Source organism: Lampetra planeri, chromosome 24 (genome assembly GCF_965212315.1).
Source record: "Lampetra planeri chromosome 24, kcLamPlan1.2.h2, whole genome shotgun sequence".
Classification (NCBI taxonomy): Eukaryota; Metazoa; Chordata; class Hyperoartia; order Petromyzontiformes; family Petromyzontidae; genus Lampetra; species Lampetra planeri.
The window spans coordinates 8,328,169-8,349,045 of NC_136130.1; the positions used below are offsets into that span (position 1 = coordinate 8,328,169).

Below are 20,877 nucleotides of genomic sequence, written 5' to 3' on the forward strand. Positions count from 1 at the left end.
TGCAAGAATAGGGTAATAAAGTGTAAGCAGGTGACTTGTAACAACGTGTCCGACTGAGTGATTTTACAAGACACTACACCTGGTAAACTAAAACACAGTATATTCGAGATTACAAGTTTTCGTGACTGCAAGGATCCATACTCTTTGTTTTTTTCGGTAAAGTCACGTAGAAAAACAAAGAGTATGAAACAAAGTACAGTTGTTTAGTCGGGATATGTTTTTGTAGAACGCTGCGCTAAGACTCCCTGCACTCGCGAATCCCTGGCAGAATGTGTGCGCTCATTTCGATTCACGCGTTTCACTTTGGCATGCTGCCACTTGTGGTGGTGTAAACAGTCAGCAGTTGAAACGATGTCGCAAGTTCCTTAAATCCACAACTGCCTCTGTCCACCCAGCAGCAGAAATGTTGAGGTTGTTTGTCGTGTGGCAAAGTGTGTGCACTCCCACTCCTTCCATGACATATGGCCAGTGGGGAAGAGGGGGCCAAAAGCACTCTCCACAGGGGCCTCTCAAGAGCTTCCCTCCTAGTGGAGGCCCATCTGCCAGCTGTGGTGTGAGCAAGTAATTGCAGGGCTGCACCTTCACCTTTTAATTTAAGATATAGACCAGTCACATGTGGATTAACGTGTGCACGTTTTATTGATCACAGCAGATGAATACATATGGCAATACAGCAAACGGCCGGCTGATTTGAGGCGATTGAAGCAAGCGGCGGCTGCGTCCTGACTTTGAACGTCTTCGTTTCGATCATCATCATTATTGTTACGATTTTTTTTTATCGATCATGTTCCGCTCTGCGCGACGCGTCGCCGGGGGGCTGGGAGGCTGGGTTCATCATCGTCGCTGTCGTCCCAGCGGGAGCCGTGCGACACCGCGCTACAGCTTGGCGTTGACGTGGATCGCCACCACGGGATCCTCGGACGCGTTGCTGATCTGGAAGAAGGCGCGACCATCGCCCCCCACGGAGATCTGCGCGCCCGTGCAGCGCCCGCCCGACAAGTTGCCGGAGATGACATCGCAGTAGGTTCCAGCCGGCAGGCCGGTCTGGAGCGTCGCGTCAAGGGCCCTGTGGAACGGTGACGTACATATGCTTGTACGTATGCATATTTGTATGCATGTATATATGTTGACACTTCTATCGCACCATACATAGCCAACTGTGCTAATCGGAGGTGTAGAGGAAGGACAACAAACGAAACGCAAAAGGTAGTTCGAAAAAATGAATTTTGAATCTAGATTTCAAAGTGCATAGCTCCAGTGGCTTTCTATTATCGGAGGGCAGTCGACACGTTAGACAAAACAAAAAATATCTACGCGTTCTCTCGGTGGATTGTAGTGGCGGACGTTGCTTGCTTTTGGCCACTGGCACAATTGTATTTGTCGTCGATTGTGCTTTCAGCATAGTGTAACGAGATGACGAGGGAGGTCCACGTTGAACTCTCACATTGACCAGTGTGTCGTGACCCCCAGTGCGTTAGAGCAATGCTCGCTGGAGGAGATATCTTCAAGGAAGATTCTACGCCTCGCCTAGTTTGTCTAGCAGCTCGACTGCCCTCGTCATAACTGTAGGCTCATGGGCCACCAACTTTGGACATTTTCTGAATTGTATTTCTGTAGATAATATTTTTGTTCACGACCTACATCGTCCTTTGCAGTCGTTTTTCTACGTACGGTGTGGACGCCAGCATCGATGTCGTCGGGCTCGCTTATGTACGACCAGCGCCGACAGCTGCAACCGTGGCAACTAGCGGTGTATACTGGACGCGTTGTGCCGGAAATTAAGCCAGTCGTGCTCACCAGTCATCATTGTTGATGACGATGAACCCACGGTTGCCGCGGCTGAATGCGATCTGGTTGCTGCCGTTGTCCCACCAGTTAGTCAGGTCGTGTCCGGTAACAGCGTTGCGGAAGATGACCATGTTCCTGAAAAGCATGAATCGCACGACGACAAAATAATCGACAGCTGTGCGATTGGTGAGCAGCTATCCACCTCCCCTGCACCTTCCCCCTCGTGGTTCCACAAACTGTCACGATTCGAGGCCGCAAATAGGATTCAAGAAAGTGTTTGTTTTTTAACTGCTCCCATGGTGCGTTTATAACCTCCGTGGAAATAATTTCAAACGACGTAGAACAGTTGACAATAGGTGATCGTTAGGCACAATTCGATGCCTGGATCTTGCGGGTAGCAAGAGGTTGTGGTCGATGAATGGATGTATAGTTACACACCGGATACTTTTTTAAATGTAGGGTTTCGTAGCCAATACAGTGGTCTATATATGTTTCTGAGTGGACCCACATTGGTAGTTTCATGCCAAGAATCGCCACCATGACCTAGCCTAGAAACTAAGTTGGATTAGTTACACTTCTACTTTACAGCTATGCCTTCGAAATGCAAAGTGGCCTGTCCAACTACAATAGTCAAAACTTAGTGTTACATTTTGTATCACCGAGAATTGCCATTGAAATTTCTCCCGGAGAGGAACACGACCACCCTTTTGTGCTAAGGGAACATCCCACAGATGTAGATATCACAGAGTTACCTCTGAGATCCCTTTCAAGTGACCTCTGATCCAGTGACCTTTTATCAAGAGGACTGCACCTGGCACCCCCCCTGTGCCCCGCCACCACCCCCGCCTTGATCTCTCCCCTTCTGCATCAATTGCTCTGAACCGCTGAACCGCGCCAGCCACCGCGTGGACCTCTGGGAACGCACTTGATCTGGCGCCATCTGTGCTCGCACATCCAGCCGTTGCCGCACGTGTCGTCGGAGTTGATAGTCACGGGTTTGGTGGAGCCATCGCCGTTGGCAGGAGGTCCAATCCAGTCGTTCTGATCCTGAAACATCACGGGTCGTGCCGCGGAGAACATTGGTCGCGCGTCGGGGGCGGCCGTCAATCGAGCGGGCGCGTGTTCGTAAAAGTTTGGACGCGAGCGCGGATGCCGCATGTCGAACGCGTCTCACCTTGCCGTTGACGAAGTTGCGGTCCCAGCTGTAGCTCGACATGATGCGAGTGAAGCCGTAGGGGTGAGCCAGTGTGAAGGCAGTGCCGATCTTGTAGACGCTGCGGTTGTGACAACATTACAAGAATGCAATATATTTTTAAAACATGTTATTCAGGAGGTGGTGATTGAGTCGCGAGTCGACAGAAGCTACGCATGACAGATTCCATCCTGACACGAGCAGGTCATAATCATAAAGTGACTCACATAAGCCACATGTGACAGATTCTATCCTATCGCATTTAAACATTTGAGCGCCACCGGAGTAAACGTGATGCGTACATTTCATAGCACGGCGCCAGCAGCGGCATCCGAGGAGATGTGATTATCTTGTGGAAATAGGTAAAAGTGAACTCTTCCCTATTCAAATGGACGCACGACAGATTTTGATTCAAATAGGTCGAACTTCAGGTTGTCGTCATTATTGTGGCGGTGAGCAACCCTTCTCTCACACACGTCCGAGATTGCGCCCTCTTTCCGGGGCCCCACTTTACTCAACCGTCCCGGAAGAAGCTGCGCGCGCCGGAGGAACCGGTCGCGACGATCCCTGCCACCTCGGCCCGGGCCTGGTGCCCGTCACTGGTCATGCCGCTCACCCGCACACGCCACGCCCAATCGCCTGCTCACCGCGAGTCCCAGAAGGTGAGGATGGACGCCCCGCCAGCGCCGTGGCCACGCTGGTTGTCGTGGTTGTCGACGAACACCAGGGCGTTGCCCGTCGGCATGAAGCCCCAGCCTTCACCCCAGTTGCTGGAGGGGGTGGCGGAGGGGCGAGCCGTTAAGTTTGCACGCACATAATATTTATTTCGATCAGAATGACCACGGTAACGATAAATATTCTTCTCTACCCCTTCCTGTAATATGCGAGCTTCGCGCGATGATATACCCTGGGTCAGCAACCAAAATAACGAGGGCAATTTTTTTTCGAATTCGGTAAGAAACTCGATATTTCGAGAGACGCAATGCATGTGAATGACGTCACGAAGCAGTCCTTCAGGAGCCGCAGGTTGTTGACCCCTTTGATATACGAACTGCAGTCGCTGGGCCAGACAAGTACAATTAATCGCATGAATTGAGTACAATTAAGCGATGGGCATCACAGCCATTCCACGTATACACGGGGTGAGAGCCAGAGCAGAATGCACGATAAAACGCAGATCCTATTGTTAGTCATTCTGTTTAGCGATTAACATTTTGATGGCGTTTCAGAGTTTATTTTTAGGTTTAGGCCAAACCCAAAATCAGTTACAATTCATGATATTGGCTGCGAGAAACCTATGTGTTTACGTCAGGTTGGTTTGGCATCAATGGTGTTGTGCCCCTGGGTCTGCATCACCACCCTGTGGTGCTGATGCAGATCCAGGTCGTATGAGTGGCCCTGGGGCCTGGCAGGATACTCACCGGAGGTAGGACATCTTTTGTCCGTTCCACTTGCGCACCACCTCGCCCAGCTTAGCGCCGAACTTGAACTCGGTCACGCGGCCGATGCCAAAGTACTCGGATGCAGAGATGGCCTCTCCTCCAAGGTCAATGACCTGCAAAGATGTATTCATCATCGTCGGGAACATGTATGCGATCAAGGCCCATTGCGCCAATCAAAAGTACCTGTATTCCAGCGTAATGTAGAAGGCCTCCTGAAGGGTTAGGCCGGTGTCACGGCATAGCTGATGAGTCCACTCCCACAATTACAGCCGCCATCCACCACCAAGTGGCGGTGATGTCACCACGGCGTTTGTGCCAATCTAGGTGCACATTGAGGCCATGTGAAGCATCGCAGGCTCCCCCCACGACTCCACCCCCCCCACACAAAGATCCCCCGTATTGCCTTAACAGGCTGTTGGGGCAAGTCCTGTCAGCGAGCACCTATGAAGGCCGGAACGGCACACGAGGGGGTGGGTGGCCAGCACCACACGCGGCCGTCTTTATCTCTTTAGTGCCGATGTTTGCACATCGCACCAGGTACTCATTTGACGCTAAGTTGACCTTGGGGAGGCCCAGGACCGATTCAGATAATCGTCACTGGTGTTGGTCGCCGGGTTCGTGGCACGGCGTGCTAACCGTTGCACCACCGCTCCCCACAAGACACACACGCGCGTGTGCGCAGCACACAGCGTCGGCGCCGCGGCCCGCACCTCCTGGAAGATGAAGGCCTTGCTGTTGGACGGGAAGTACTGCGAGTTGAGATTCTTGAGACGCCCCACGATGTCCTGGAGGTCTCCGGGCCACATGTGCTTGGACGCGTCGAACCTAAAGCCAGCCACGCCGATGTCGATGAGGTTGTTGAGGAAGCCGGCGACCTTGCCGCGCACGTAGTCTTTCTCCAGGGCCAGGTCGAGCAGCCCCACGAGCTTGCAGTCGCGCACCTGTGGTGGCGCGACGGCCCGTGGATCAGTACAACGACTCAACACCAGAGGCCGCAACCGGGTACCTGATACCCGTACCCTACCCCATACCCGGTACCCGTTTGCGACCCTGGTGCGGCCGGGGACGGGTACGGGTAGACCGTGAGTCACTGGTGAGTAACCGTGATTGTCACTCATTTCCCAACGTCTTGTCTCTTCTCACAATTCAAGTTCCTAGAATCAACCCACCCGCGCCTGCAACATGGCTTCATCCCAGAGGTCGCAATCAGGTACGGGTACCCGATTCCGACTGTGACGCCTGCATATTTGGAGTTTGCATGTCTCTCTCCCCATGGTCGCGTGGATTTTTTCTCCGGGTCCTCTGGGTTTTCCCTCCATAATTAACATGCATTTGGAGAAGGGGTCCCCAACGCCCGGGCCGCAGACCGGTACTGGTCCGTGGCCTGTTAGGAACCGGGCCGCACAGCAGGTGAGAGCGGTGAGTCCGCGCGTGGCCCGCCAGTTATTTTACTTACCACTTCTGGCCGCGCCTCCTTCCCTCACTGCGCACTTGTCTCAGTCACAGTTTTGGTAAGCCTACAAGCTAACCCTTGACAAAATTAGTAAAAAATTAATGTCGCTGGAAAGCTTCTTTGAAAAGGGGGAAAGACCCAATGATGAACACCCCCCCCCCCCCGGTCCGTGAAAAAATTGTCTTCTACGAAACCGGTCCCTGGTACCAAAAAGGTTGGGGACTGCTGGTTTAGAGCTTTTGGCTTCGACACATTTCCATGTGATGATAAGCCACTTCGTTGAGATATCATTTGTGGCCAGGTCGCTTCTGAAAAAAAACTCTATCGGTCAGTGGACGTTACATTAAAAAATTAAAATAGTTGAATAGTTTAACGCCGATTCCGTCACCGCTGCGCACCTGGTACTTGTCGCCGTAGTTCTCAATCTGGCCGCTGGCGGTGCCGCACTTGCCATCGTTGAAGTCCATGGAGGAGTAGGGCACGGCCGAGAACTCACGGCGCCCGGCGTCGAAGTAACTGCCGCACGTGGCGTGTGTGCCAGAGCCGCCGCCATCGCCGCACATGTGATTGATGATGGCGTCAACGTAGATGCGAACCTGCGGGGGAGGGACGGGCGGGGGGGGGATAGGAGGGTTCAGGCATGTGATTGGTTTGATTTGGGGCTGACGTCGCCACGTCATGAAACGCAGCCGTCCATGCGGATCTCGAGCAGAGCAAGAGAACGGCTCACGGAAGCGGATATCCCAGAGGTGCATCTGACATCCATTCAAGTAACCTCTGGTCAATGCAGTAGAGGGCAGCACTTTTTTTGCCAACCCGCTCTGCATATGAAAGAAATGTGAATCGCATGACAGGCAACCCGATATGTAATTCTCAGAGCTTGAAGTTAGCCAGTTTAAGTTGCAGCGTTTTTGTTTGTAGTCAGTCTTTGGTGACCGGGCTGAGGACCATCAACTCAAATACCCTTCAGAACCAGGTTTAACCACAGGCCTGGATTGGAACGCAGGATCTCAACCGTACCAGCTCAGCGTCTGACCCCTGGGCCACTCGGGCTACCGTGGGGCACACGGCTGTAAAATTACGGAGCAGGGCAAGTGGCATAGAGCGGTTGGCATGGGCCCTGGTGCAGGTAATGCAATGGGGCCCTCTATCTAATTTACCCTCCCTCCCCAACCCCTCATCGTAGCCCGGCGTAATTATTTCTTGAACTTGTAACCTTGTAGACGGATGCTTGGTGGTGAATACTCTAAACTATAAACACTCTAAACATGTCCCCGACAATACACAAGTGTGAAAACACCATCACCATCGTCGTGCTGCTGTCAAACCCCCAATGGTTTCAAATGTGTGGCGGCCCTCACACTGATGATGTCTTATCAGCGAAAGTGTGCCCTCCCTCTGACAATTGGTGAAGAAGACTGGGTTAGAGAGTTGCTGCTGCCATGGTGACAAGATGTTAATTGCCTCGCCTGGTGTAAAGGAGGTCGTGGGTTCGATCCCGACCCTGACGCCTGTCTATTTGGAGTTTGCGTGTATCTCTCTCATCATCATCACGGTGGCTAGGAGATGTTAACTACCTCGCCTGGTATACAGGAGGTCGTGGGTTCGATCCCGACCCTGACGCCTGTCTATTTGGAGTTTGCATGTTCTCTCCGTTGTCGTCTGGATTTTTCTCCGGGCACTCGGGTTTTCCCCTCCACATTTAGAATCAACATCACGACGCGTACCAAGGGATGATGATAAGCCACTTCGTTGAGCTATCATTTGTGATAGCCAGATCGCTTCTGGAACAAACAGCTATGAAGATAAGTGGGGCCTTACCTGGTAAAATGAAAGTAGCTTAGTTTATATGATAAAATTGTTTAATTTACATGAAAAAACAAATGTAGTTTACATAAAATTTTTTTGTTTGTATAAAAAAATGATTTAGTTTATATGACTTTTTTTGTTTATATATATATAAAACAAAAATTCGTTTTTACTGTATCCGAAATCGCTCCCACCGCGTCCCGTGCCTCACCCCGGCGTTGTTGCAGCGGTGCACCATGTCGCGGAACTCGGAATCACTGCCCGAGCGCGAGCACAGGTTGTAGCTGATGGGCTGGTAACGCTCCCACCACGGACGCCAGGGGCTGTTGATCACGATGTTCTCGTTGGGGGGAGACACCTGCGGTTGTTGTGGAGTGGACAAGGGCAGAGAGAGGTGGTGGACGTGTGGGCGTGGTTGCTGGTCAACCACCCCCTCGTGTGCCGAGGCGGCCTTCATAGGTGCTACTCGCTAACAGCACTCGCCCCAACAGTCTGTTAAGGCTGTACGGAGGGCGGATATTTGTTTTTGAATGTGGAGGTCACCATGGCGAATGCTCAATGGCGCCTCACCTTGGCCGTCACCTCCGCCCCCTTGCTCGATCCCGCCACAAATGAAAAGTTAACGCCAGGCCTCCAGGGTCACTCCTTCTCCTCTGCTGCCCCCAATGTCTGGAACTCCCTCCCCCCCTGCCATCCGAGCCCCCTGTTCAAGTCAGGGCTCAAGACCGTCCTTTTGTAAAGCTCCCGATGAACGACTGACTGCCCACTGTTTATATAGAATGACGATACCCACTGTTTATATAGAATGACTATGCCCACTATTTCTATCGAAAGACTATGTCCCTGTTTTCTGTAGAGTGCATTGAGACGTGGTTGCATTAGATGCGTTATGAAAACACTCTTCCGGTCTCACCCACCACCACCACCATTTCACTTGTTTGTTTTCATTTTTGTTACAGAGTCAACGCGTTCTTTAGGGCCCGCTCCTACGATCTAATGGCCACATCAGCTGGCTTTAGGTCTTCTCCCTGAATCGCCAACCTCTGGGTGACACTCAACAGCCCATCTCGGTAACTTGCCCTCCTCCATTCTGCACACGTGTCCCACCCATCTGTCTGTATTTAAAGGTCAAAAGCTTCAAGTTGCTTTGCTAGAGTCGAGCTCTCCGAACAACCTGGGAAAAAAAATCAATGAGGGGAATTGCTGTGCCCAAGTACAATAATAATTGCCCTATTAAATTTATTGGAGTGAGCTGATCTCTTTTTTTCCCTCTGACTTTCCACCCTTATCTGCTTCCAATTTTAATATGTATCCCTTTATTATGGCTTAAACAAGCATAACCGTTGCATAATTCCACCCTTACCCTGTACACTTCGCCCGCCTCCACACCTCCAGCACCCTCACCTGCACACCCAACTCACATCTCCACCACTCTCACCTGGTCACACCCCACCCCTCCCACCCCACCACCACACACCTCCAGCACCCTCACCTGCACACCCCACTCACATCTCCACCACTCTCACCTGGTCACACCCCACCCCTCCCACCCCACCGCCACACACCTCCAGTACCCTCGCCCCTCCGCCCTCGCTCGCCCCCCCACACCTGTACCGCACTCACCTGGACGCCGGCGAAGCCGTTGGGCCCCAGCCAGCGCTCGCACTCGGCGGCGATGTCCGCCCACCTCCACTCGAACAGGTGCACCATGGTGTGACGGCCGTCGTGGGCGTTGGGGTGCCACTGGCCCCAGGCCAGACCCACGAACGTCAGCAGCAGCAGGGCCTTCATGCTTCACCTGGCGTCGAAGGGAGGGAACGAGGAGGTGAGCGATCCATCGATCGATCGATCGATTGATCCATCGATCGATCGTTCTTAACGTACGTTCCGGAGAGTAGAGTGGTGGCGGGCGACTGTGGTGCATTCGGTCGAGTCGTCAGCAGAACGAGTGACGAGACAGCGGAATGACCGACACGATCGTCATTGTCAAAGAAGCGGGACCAGTTGTTGGGGCAAAAGTAGCCGAATTGTTCACTCGATGTTTGCGCAGACATGGAATCCCGCAAATCACGGAATGACGTGGCAATCGCTTCTATTCACGAACGGTGCTGCGACCGACTTGAAATACCACGGAGTTGTGTGCCTCTTAGGAAAGGTTCCTCTACCGTTGACCACTTACCAGTGCACTACTGTTAATCACATTCTTGGAAAAAAAGTGATTAATTTCAGTTACCATTGTGTCTACATCCAGTACTATTGCCTTAATTATCAAGACTGCTGCTGATGTCGCTCCCATCCCGACAAATACACCGACATTGGACCCCAACATCCCTGCAAATGTGTTATCCCATCTCAAACCTCCACTCCTTTGGAAAAGTTCGAGAATGGATTATCTCCCATCTCTCCGAACACTTCCCTTTCCATGGTCTCCATGATCAAGGACAGGTCTCGTTTCCACAAACGCCATTCTACCGAGTCTGCTCTCCTACGCGTGGCCAATGAACACCCTCGCTCAGAATGTGGATCCCTCTCTCACGCCCAGTTCTTTTAGACCTTTACGATGCTTCGGACACCATAGACCCCACCGCCTCCCATCTTTTAGGCTTATCGCTGAGCCAAACCTCCTCCGAGGTGAATGGAGATCGGTTAATAACCACTGTGTGGGTTATCGCGGTTGTGCCGAAGAGTTCTCAGATGCGTTTTTGTATCGGAACCGTTCGGCACGGTGCCCGACGTTTTGCGCCGCGTGCTGGGAGCTTCATACTTTGAAGAATAAGACGAAAGCGGATTGCTGAAGAGAGCACCCAGCATATGGAGTGAAACGTCGGGCATCCAGAAGCTGCCAGCACGCCAAATAAAACCTGCCGTACAAACCCGAGAACTCGAGAAAGAACTCGAGAGAGAGATCGTCAAGGCGCGTTTGCACCCTTCCTGATCAGCCTGGGGGTCATTGGTCGCTTTTATTATTTATTTTATTATTTTATTTGAATTTTACTTTTATTAATTTTTTACCTCCGTGACTTTACCGAAAAAACCTAAGAATATGAATCCTTGCAGTCACGAAAGCTTCAAATCTAAAACCATCGCTCCGAGCCAACAATCGCCTGGTAGTCACCCTCCGCACTCAGTCGCTCACCTCGTGTGCAGCAAATCTGAAGCTGGTCCCTGCCGTCTGCAGCCCCGTGCTTAAATAGTCTCGAGTCGGGCGCGAGAGAGGTGCGAGTGGGAAAATGCGCAGTTGGTGGTGCATTCGCTCTATGGGTAAACCCTCACATGTGGCCTTGCTGATAAAGGTCCATTAACTCGCCAGGCAAGGTGCCTCTGTGCTCATTGCCAGTGGCGCCCACGTGTATGTGTGCGGACGGAGCGGCCTTCGAGGTGGGTGCACGGTAATGTTGGGAAGCCGCGTAAACTTTTCACCCTTGTTCGCGTTTAGGACAGAGCGGAGGGAGGTTGCATGGGACGGACCATTCATGTGACGAGTGACGCCGGAGGTCACCTTCAGCGGGGAGGATGTTGACAAAAACCCCCCCTCTGGCTGTTCGAGTTATCTCGGTCGATAATGCAATAAGTTACATTGATAATAATTAAGCAGACTAGCAGCTGCCTCCACACATCGACTCAGAGAATGCAATACAATGTACATATATATTTTAGAATCGGCGTGTGCACGTTCTGGACCGATGTAATTCGGTAGCATGCGTTTTAAGCAGCCGGGTTTTAACTTGCTGGGCCTCATCAGCGAAATGAGGATCGTTTAGTGTATGCCAGGTTTACCCCTGGCAAGGGTCATTATCCACCGTCACAACAGGGGCCTGTTCAGCAACACAAACGCATTGTATAACAAAACAGTAATTTTGAAATGCTCGACACCAGTGGTACTTAACCTGGGGTGCACGCATCCCCTGGGTGTGCGAGATGCCCCTTTTTTGGGGGGGGGGGGGAGGGTGTGCGAGACACGGCCAGAATATTTTTTAGAAGGAAAATAATCGAAAACACAAATTAAGTACGGGCACGTAAGTACATCTACTTTTTTTTCTTCTTTGTTCTTTCGGTAAAGTCACGTAGAAGGGAAATAATAAAATGATGAAAATAAAACATAATAAAATAATGCTCACGACGTTTCGGCCACAACGCAAGCAGCCGTCCTCAAGTGAAAAACAGGTCTGTCGGAAAGACACTCGGGTCCAGTTGGAAAGACACTGTCTTTCCGACAGACCTGTTTTTCACTTGAGGACGGCTGCTTGCGTTGTGGCCGAAACGTCGTGAGAATTATTTTATTGTTTTATTTCCATTATTTTATCATTTCCCTTCTACGTGACTTTACCGAAAGAACCAAGAAGATGAATCCCTGCAGTCATGAAAGCTTTAAATCGAAATTTACATCTACTTTGTTTCATCACCCCCCTACGTATGCATGACCAGTATACATTGTTTTACGATCGAGAACCAAAGGAGTGCAAGGCTGCAGTAAAGGTTAAGAACCCACTGCTGTAGGTGTTCTCGGATTCACGTCTTTCGGTTCTTGGATTGCGTCGCCCGAATTGTGACTCTGCCGTGCGATCGCAGGTGGAGCGGCTGAATTGACGCATGTCTAAAAGGCATGGATCGGGCCACCTTGCCCCGGCTAATCTCTGGAGTCGGATTAGCAACCATCCACGCAACCGACCTGACGTATTAATTGTAATTTGTGCGCCACAGCCAACGCGCCATCATTAAATGATGTCACACTTTAGGCTCATCTTTACAACAGATATTGCAAGAACAAGCTTAACACTGTCATAGTCACAGAAGCATTTGAATGAAGAAATACATGCAATAGCAGGAAATGAGGCGTAAATACGCACTCATATGTTACGCGACAGCATTTGTTCAAATTTGAATAATAGTCAATGAATACATTTACAGCCGTGTGTCGGTACGCTGATGGATGCTACCTCGCCATGCTAGTCGGCGCGTATTGGTGAAATTTAGACCATGGATACATTGTGATATCATCTGGTATTGATTTTAACCTTGGCCGGCAACTGGACCCGAGTCAGCAGTGTCATGATGTATCGAGCTAACCTCTACACCACCCCATGAACTGTAAACAGGTAAAGGTGCAGCCCTGCAATTATTTGTTCGTGCCACTGCTGGCAGAAGTGTCCCCGCACTAGAGGGCATCTCGAGAGAGCACCTGTACAGGCTGTTCGGCTCACTCTTCCACACTGGGTCAGACGTCCCAGCAGAGGTGGTCATACCCACACTTTACCCCACCATACATGACGCGACCTGCCGATCGACTCACTGTGTGTGGCACACCCATTGACACTGCCGGGCGGACAGGTGGTGGGTGGGTGGGTGGGTGACGGGGGGGGGATTGAAGAATATTGGACCGTTGTTTCAACTGCTGCGCTGGAAGATCGAATGGAAAAAGGTGACCCCACGTGTGCGTGTCCCGTGCGCTAAACATTACATCGGGACAGCATGCCATGAATCGTGTGAAAATGTGAAAGGAGATGTAGTAATTTACAGCCGTTTGTTCATTCGCGGGTGGTAAAGGCACCTCCAATTATCGTGGTTGGCTACGTACGGTACGAAAGAAGTTCAACGTACGTGCACACATGCATGGTGTCCCCGTGCCTTGTAAGCTGTGAATGTTGCTGCACCATAATTACCCACGCTGGTCATTGCGGGTTGGTAGCGATGGCAGGTGTCAGAAGCGGTGCATGCATCGCTCGCCCCCTGATGCGAGTCATGGTCAGGCATCTAACTCTGGTCTTCTGGGTTAAATAGATTAGGGCAATAATCACGGTGCCACCGCTCCACCCCGTGAAATATGTGATTACAGAGTGTTCTTTGCGTGGGCTGTTAAATGCCTCCTGACGTAATGTTAATGGGTATTCCATTATGTGGCAATGCCATTACTCAAATCCCTCCGTTTAAGTTGAAAAATTATGAGAAAAAAACATCGCTAATATCACTAGCTCTCACCTGCAAGCAGAGATGATGAATCTCACTCGCATCTCGTACGGTTACATCATTTTTAAAAATATATAGATTAATACACTATGAGACCTCCTTTACCAGTGGCAAAATATAGTAATAGGTTTTTACCCTTTCAACTGGTACAAAAACTGACACCTTTATACAAGGCATCATGTTTGCAATAACCACAACACAAGCAGTCAAAATGCAAACGCCTTTTGGCGTCATCTGGTCCAACACCAATGGAGACTAGGCTCTAAGAAAAGCTGTCTCGGGTGTGGACCAATCAACTTCAAGGGCAGTGCATATCATTATCATCATCAGAGTTGTTTCTTTTTGTTTGCATTTGACTGCTTGTGTTGTGGTTATTGCAAACATGATGCCTTGTATTAAGGTGTCAGTTTTTGTACCAGTTGAAAGGGTAAAAACCTATTACTATATAGATTAATGCTAAAACAAATATACTGGATTATTTATGATGGAAAAAATAACGGAGCATCCTATTCCCGGCAATAATACAGGAGGTGTTAATGTAGGTGCGTTTTGGTGCTTGAACATCTTCATACGTGTAGCATTGCCGATTAGCACGGCTGGCAACGTGCGGTTCAACATACATACACAAAGACTTTTCTTCTATCATCATATTGATCCCGGCAAGAAGGGTCCCACTAGATATGTATTGTTGTATGTGTAGAGGAGTAAAATGGGGACGTGACGTCAGGTGTGCCGTTCAGTGCGATGACGTCACGTCTCCTAGGGTACTTAAGGGAGACCCCGTGACGTAAGCGGGGTCACTGTGGGAACGGAAAGAGTAAGCAGGGTGAAGAGGGAACCAGGGGTAGAGAGAGGGATCGAGTAGGGAGTCTGGGGAGAAGCCGGTGGTAGCCGTAGAGGTGCTTCTCTCTCCGCTCGGTGGAGTCGGCAGAGTCCACGATCCGACACGAGAGAGAGAGAGAGACCGGAGCTAGCCGGCAGGGACCCGGACTCAGAGTAGGACCCCTAGCCCCTGGGAGTTGTGTACCCTGCTGTGTAATATAGTAACAGCTTTAATAAACCCTTGGCGAAAGCCCTTAACATACTTCCGTCTCCGAGTACGGCTGTGGGAACTTCTCTACATAAGTATTATCCCGCTTGCACTGTCGTACTCCATATCGATGGACGAGGCACCCGCCTGGATCTCTGGACGGAGCAGTGCATCTCATTCGTGCTGTAAAACGGCCCGCAGAGAAGCAGATTCGGAATCTCGATTTCGACTGGAAAAAGCCGATGAGCTATGAAGATTTTTTTCACAGATGTCCAGTAAGGATGCGGGTCGGAAAGTTACAACAGCAACAACCGATACAAAAAAACGAGTGGATTGCAAAGAATGCCACTATAGGAAAGCTACGCAAGTCACAAAACATAATAAACTACAGTTTATCAATACAAATTGCACAAGTACGACCCGCACAGTAGGGGGCAGCACTTTCCCATTCGTTCGTTGCACGTCAGTAACGACGAACATTAATTCAGCCAAATTGGGGGGGGGCACCCAAGTTTAACCTTTTGATAGATTTGTTTCTGTGTGCACAGTTATCAACTTACAAGAGTCACGGTGTGGCTGAATGCCTGTGACAGTGACTTTGTCTCTTTCTTTCATACGTCCAGATGACCGTGAACGCACCCAATGTTGCCTTAGCTGGGAAGCCAAGCTCGTTTGAGCTCCGACGGCACAAGGATGGGAGAGTATGTGGCTGCTGTAAATTTCCACGGCGGAAAGCCACTTGACGTTGAGCATGTAGTTTGCGGCCAGATCGCGTCGTGAAAAAGGGCTCATAGCTCAGTGGGCCTTACCTGATAAAAAAAAGAAAAAATAGTTTAACATTTTGTAACGACAATTTTTTTTATAGTTTGATTGCCAGGACGTACTGCTTGCTGTCGGACTGTGGCCGCGAATTGGCCTTGCGGTGGTCGTGTCATCCTTGCGTATGCGTGGTGGGGTTTTATCCGGGTTCTCCGGTTTCCTCGCACAAGCCTAACACTTATTCACGCCATTGGCCAAGACCCCTTCCCCCTTACTGAATACGAGTCTTGAGATACCGCAAGGCTTTCTTGGGTTGATTGAATGACTATCTCATCTTATTCTCCTGACTATTGCAAACGTTGAATGTGTTTCATCTCAGTCACTCACCCACTCACTCACCACACTGTGTGTTCAACCACCAGCACACTGCAGGTCACAACAGCACACTTATCCATAATACAGGTTTTTTTGGTGTTAGATCGCGTAAATATATAAATGTGTCGTTAAACTCGCCACCACTTGACACAGCCAAATAGTAAAGGTTGTTACGTAAATAGAACATGCCATATTCTTTGGTTCTTTCGGTAAAGTCACGCAGATAGAAAAATAATAATGAAAATAAAGTGAACAAAAATAAACAACCAAAAAACACGAATGTACATTGTAGCCTGGTTCTTAATCTGAGTGAGTGTACTGGCAGTCTATAGTGTAGACTGTAGCCTGGTTATTAAGTTTGGTGAGTGTACTGGCAGTCTATAATGTAGACTGTAGCAATTGTTATTAAGCTGGGTGAGTGTACTGGCAGTTTATAATGTAGACTGTAGCCTGGTTATTAAATTGAGTGAGCGTACTGGCAGTCTATAGTGTAGACTGTAGCCTGGTTCTTCCCCTGAGTGTACTGGCAGTCTATAATGTAGACTGTAGCCTGGTTATTAAGTTTGGTGAGTGTATTGGCAGTCTATAATGTAGACTGTAGCAATGGTTATTAAGCTGGGTGAGTGTACTGGCAGTTTATAATGTAGACTGTAGCCTGGTTCTTCATCTCGGTGAGCCTACTGGCAGTCTATAATGTATTCTGTAGCCTGTTAACCTCGGTGAGCGGACTGGCAGTCTATAATGTAGAATGTAGCCTGTTTTTTAAGCTGGTGAGCGTATTGGCAGTCTATGATGTAGACTGCAGCAATGGTTATTAAACTGAGTGAGCGTACTGGCAGTCTATAATGTAGACGCATTCTTGGTTCTTTCAGTAATTTACTTATAATAATACAAATAGATACAAATAATTATTTTATTTATATATGTTTATTTTATTATATTTGTATTAAATTTAAATGACTGAAAGAACCAATAATAAGTCTACATTATAGACTGCCAGTACGCTCACTCAGGTAAAGAGACCAGGCTACAGTCTACATGAATGGTTTTGTTGTTCTAGATTTTTAATTTAAATTAAAAAAATTTACCTACGTGACTTTACCGAAAAAACTAAGAATATAAAGGTTTTGTTGTTGTTTATTATTAGTATTTTTTTATTCACTTTATTTATTATTATTATTATTTTTTTTCCTTCTATTTACGTGACTTTACCGAAAGAACCAAAGAATATGAATTCCTGCAGTCACGAAAGTTTTAAGTCAAAACAGAACATGCCAATTCGTCACTCGTACAGCACACCGGTGTGTTGGAGAGCAAATACCCTGAGTACGACGTTTCGCCAGTAATTACAACTAGCTTCATCAGGCGACAGCCAGATTTGTGGAGAAATCCTCCTGTTTCGTTCCTTAAATAGAGGGGTAGATGTGATGGCATCACTTGTGAGCACTTCTTGATCGATGTGGTGTGGGGTGGGGGGGATTAATGAATGCATATACATGACAATGGGCATTCATTGCCGGTTTGGTACTTTGATTATTCACTCACCCACACACCACACTGTGTTCAACCACCACCATCACCACGCTGCAGGTCACAACAACTCACTCACTCATTCACCCACTCACCTACCCATTCTTCCACGCGTCTCCTCACTCACTACACTGCAGCTCCAAACAAGTCTCCCTCTGCGTCATCTCTTCCACTGATCCGCTCGCTCTGGCCTAACCTTCCAGAAGCGTCGCATTACGCGAGCTCTTACAAAAATAACTTTGCTCTGCCCGAGACAAGCGCCATCAACTGTGACCCATTACAACTTTAGTCGTGAATCGTGTTGCTGGATACTTTGCATGTTGGGTATTTGGGGCCTGTGCTTGACAAAAACATGTTTCTGTATCCTTGAAGTAAAGTCATACACACATAAAACAAAGTTGAATGTTTTTTTCTTCTTCTTCTTGGTCACAGCTAATGCAAGTGCGATAAGCGGCAGGAGCTGGATTGGCCAAGAGCTGGCACTGCCCCTCTTGAGTGTGGGTCAACTCAGGTAAAGGTCGCCTCCTTGCGAACGGCAGCGTCACCTTCGGCAGTTGCCGACGTGTCCCACGCGCTCATTACGCTCCCTCCTCTACCGAGCACGCGCGTGCAAAGCGAGGGCAGGTTCAAGAGCTCATCGCCGGTTGAGTTTCATCGACGTACATTTTTTTATTGATAAGTGCTTTTTTACCCTTTTATCTGGCAACGAAACTGACACCTTTTTTACGCCTTTTGGCGTCATCTGGTCCAACACCATGTGAGACTAGGCTCTAAGGAAAGCTGTCTCGGGTGTGGACCAATCAACTTCAAGGACAGTGCATATATTATCAGAGTTATGTTTTTTGTTTGCATTATGACTGCAGGTATTGTGGTCTATGCAAACATAACTCTTCGTAAAAAAAGGTGTCAGTTTTGTTGCCAGATAAAAGGGTAAAAAAACAATTATATTTTTTCTTCTGGCAAATGAGGTTCCAATGGTGTAATTTTTATTGTTGTGGTTGTTGTTGCTTGCATACCTTTGTCAGTCCACTGCTGGATGGAGACCTCCTCCGTGTTGTGCTGGTTTGCGGTGGTTGTGTTTTGGGGTGCCACGGTGGCGAGATGCTTACTACATCGTCCTGGTATACAGGAGGTCGTGGGTTCAATCCCAACCCTGACGCCTGCTGTACATTTGGAGTTTGCGTGTCTCTCACTCCCCGTGGTCGCGTGAGTTTTTCTTCGGGTACTCCGGGTTTTCCCTCCACATTTAAAAACATGCGCTTGGAGTATTTGGCTGCTAAAAAAATCCACGTGGTAAAGCCACTTTATTGAGCTATCAATTGTGGCCAGGTCACTTCTCAAAAACAGCGATACAGCTCAGTGGGCCTTACCTGATAAATGAAATGTATTTTAATTTTTTAACCAAGGAGGGTGACCACAGGGCCAGCTCAGATATCACTCGCGGTCACAGGAGAGGGACGACTTAAGACATTTGGTCATTGTTTCAACTGCCACGACCTGGAGATTGCATTGAACCGACGACCTCGCACTGACCAGTGTGGTGAAGTATGGTCAAATAAAACTCCCAACCTGCACGGGTGTGGTCAGGCTCTCATCCAATAGTGTTTTGACAAAAGGGCCGTACGTGTACCTATAGTGCACATTGCATTATTGATCTAATGTGTACATCTCTGACATTAGAATTTGGTTCAGTTGATGGGGTCAAAAGTGACCGGGTAGTGGCGGACGACGCCGAATGAAGTTCAAAGGTCATTCGTACGACCCAGAACTCACAAGAATTGCGGATTGGAAGAAGATTCTAACAGGGAAGTGTGCTATGAACAACCATTCATATAGCACCATCCGCGTGTGTTATGGAGAAGGGCCATAGCCTGAAACGTCACCGTTTATATATTTAACAGCATGGACTGATACCGACTTGTGAGGTTAACTATTTTGCATGTGCGTGGAAGCTGGAATGCTCACAGAAAATCCACGCATGGCGAGGGGACAACGCTAAAACGCCTCCAACTGGCAGTGAGAATCCTACTGGCACCCAACCCGAACTATTGTAAGCGAGTGGGCGTCTCACTCACGTACTCGATGGTGCAATCCTTACGCGATCCACCAATCCTGCGTGCAATTCACTGAACGAGAGCTGTGAGTCGTTACCACGTACCTGAGGTCCCAGTGGCGGATGGAATCCCCGTAAAGTCGGGGGATGAGGTTGGGTGGTGGTAGTGGTGGAATAGGCAGGCGAGGACCACCCTCCAAAATTCTGATAATTAAGTAAAAAATTTGGCAGCACAAAATTATTTTAAAAAAATTAAGCGGTGAGCGTCGCAGATTTTCTCTCGTCTGCAAAGTGGGTGAGAGCCAGGGCAGAATGCACGGCGGGACGCGGGCGGATCGGGCCACTGGTCACTTCGTGTGGCATTTATCCTTGTCTGTCGTGACCCCCCCCCCCCCCACATGACCCCCCCGCCCGACACGACCCCCCCCACGCCCTCGCGGGCTAGAATGCCCAAACACACTTCAAACCAGGCCACGCTCAAGAGTTGGTTGCCGGTCGTTAGGGGCAAAACACAAGGGTCTTCACCCCTTGCCCCGCTGTGTCTTGCTGCACACAGGCTTGTCAGTTACTTCGGTGTATTTTAGATCTCGACCACGATGCAGTATACGATTGAACCCCGTCTCCCTCCACCCCCTCCCCCCCCCCACCACCACCACCGTGCCCCTCCACGATATTTACCCGCCGGCCGCCACTGCTGAGACCTCTGTCGGGCGTTCGTGGATCGATGGACGGCAACGGCCCACGCAGGTGCGAGCCACGGCTGTCGGGAGTTCCAATTCGCGTTGGGTCGGTCACGTGCAGCAGTCGCCCAGCGTACGATTTGTGCAGCAGAGGGGTGCAGCCAGCGTCAGTGCCGTGGGAGCAGGCGGCGAGGGGAGGGGGCGAACACCCCAAATTGTGTAGATATTATGAATAAAGTACAACACCCCCCCCCCCAACCCCCGAAATTGTTTACAACATTTTAAAATCGATCACGGTTACCTTCGACAAGGTGGCACGAATACCGATATCGTGCTGACGACGGAGCCCCTTGGTCTTTGAATACAGAGCAGCTGGTCAACAGTCAAGGAGGCTCAGCCCCGAGTCAGCAGCCGGTCAGGGTCGAGAGGTCACCGTGGCCAAGGGTGTCGTTGCTGCCACCTCTATCCCTCGCTGCTGACGCCAGATCTCCGGCAGCTGCTTGCGTAGTGGGCACGTGACAACCCCAGGTCTGCGCCGGCAGTCCTCCCACCATCCGTTCTCAAGGTCTTACTCGGACCAGGATGCGTCGATTTTATATAATTATAGGACAGTACATCTCGAAAGTGTGGTGGTTGGGTGGGGGGGTAGTATAATTTTGCGTAACCCCTTTGCGTAATTTGACCGCGAACCGTTCGCTTCATAAGCCACCCCCCAGACTTATACAGTGGTCACGCAAGTGTTGGACGCTCGCCGATTGCCACCATACAACGGGAAGTTTGATCTGCAGGGGGGGGGGGGGGG

General features: G+C 49.7%; 1 protein-coding gene across 2 annotated transcripts; it reads right to left on the minus strand.

The window, feature by feature from the left end:
• Positions 1–620: 620 nt before the first annotated feature.
• Positions 621–20,435, minus strand: LOC144726719 (alpha-amylase-like). Of its 2 annotated transcripts, none has more exons than XM_078605546.1 (11): positions 20,377–20,435; positions 9,308–9,482; positions 7,896–8,042; positions 6,274–6,471; positions 5,133–5,363; positions 4,402–4,535; positions 3,628–3,750; positions 2,963–3,062; positions 2,714–2,835; positions 1,798–1,923; positions 621–1,066 (listed from the first exon to the last, which is right to left on the minus strand). In XM_078605546.1, exons 2-11 carry the CDS (start codon positions 9,473–9,475, stop codon positions 877–879), a joined length of 1,539 nt encoding a protein of 512 aa, XP_078461672.1. In that variant the 5' UTR covers positions 9,476–9,482; positions 20,377–20,435; the 3' UTR covers positions 621–876. The 2 variants fall into 2 exon arrangements, with proteins under 2 accessions (XP_078461672.1, XP_078461671.1); XM_078605545.1 differs by lacking the exon at positions 20,377–20,435 and adding an exon at positions 10,821–10,925.
• Between the last annotated feature and the right edge of the window lie 442 nt (positions 20,436–20,877).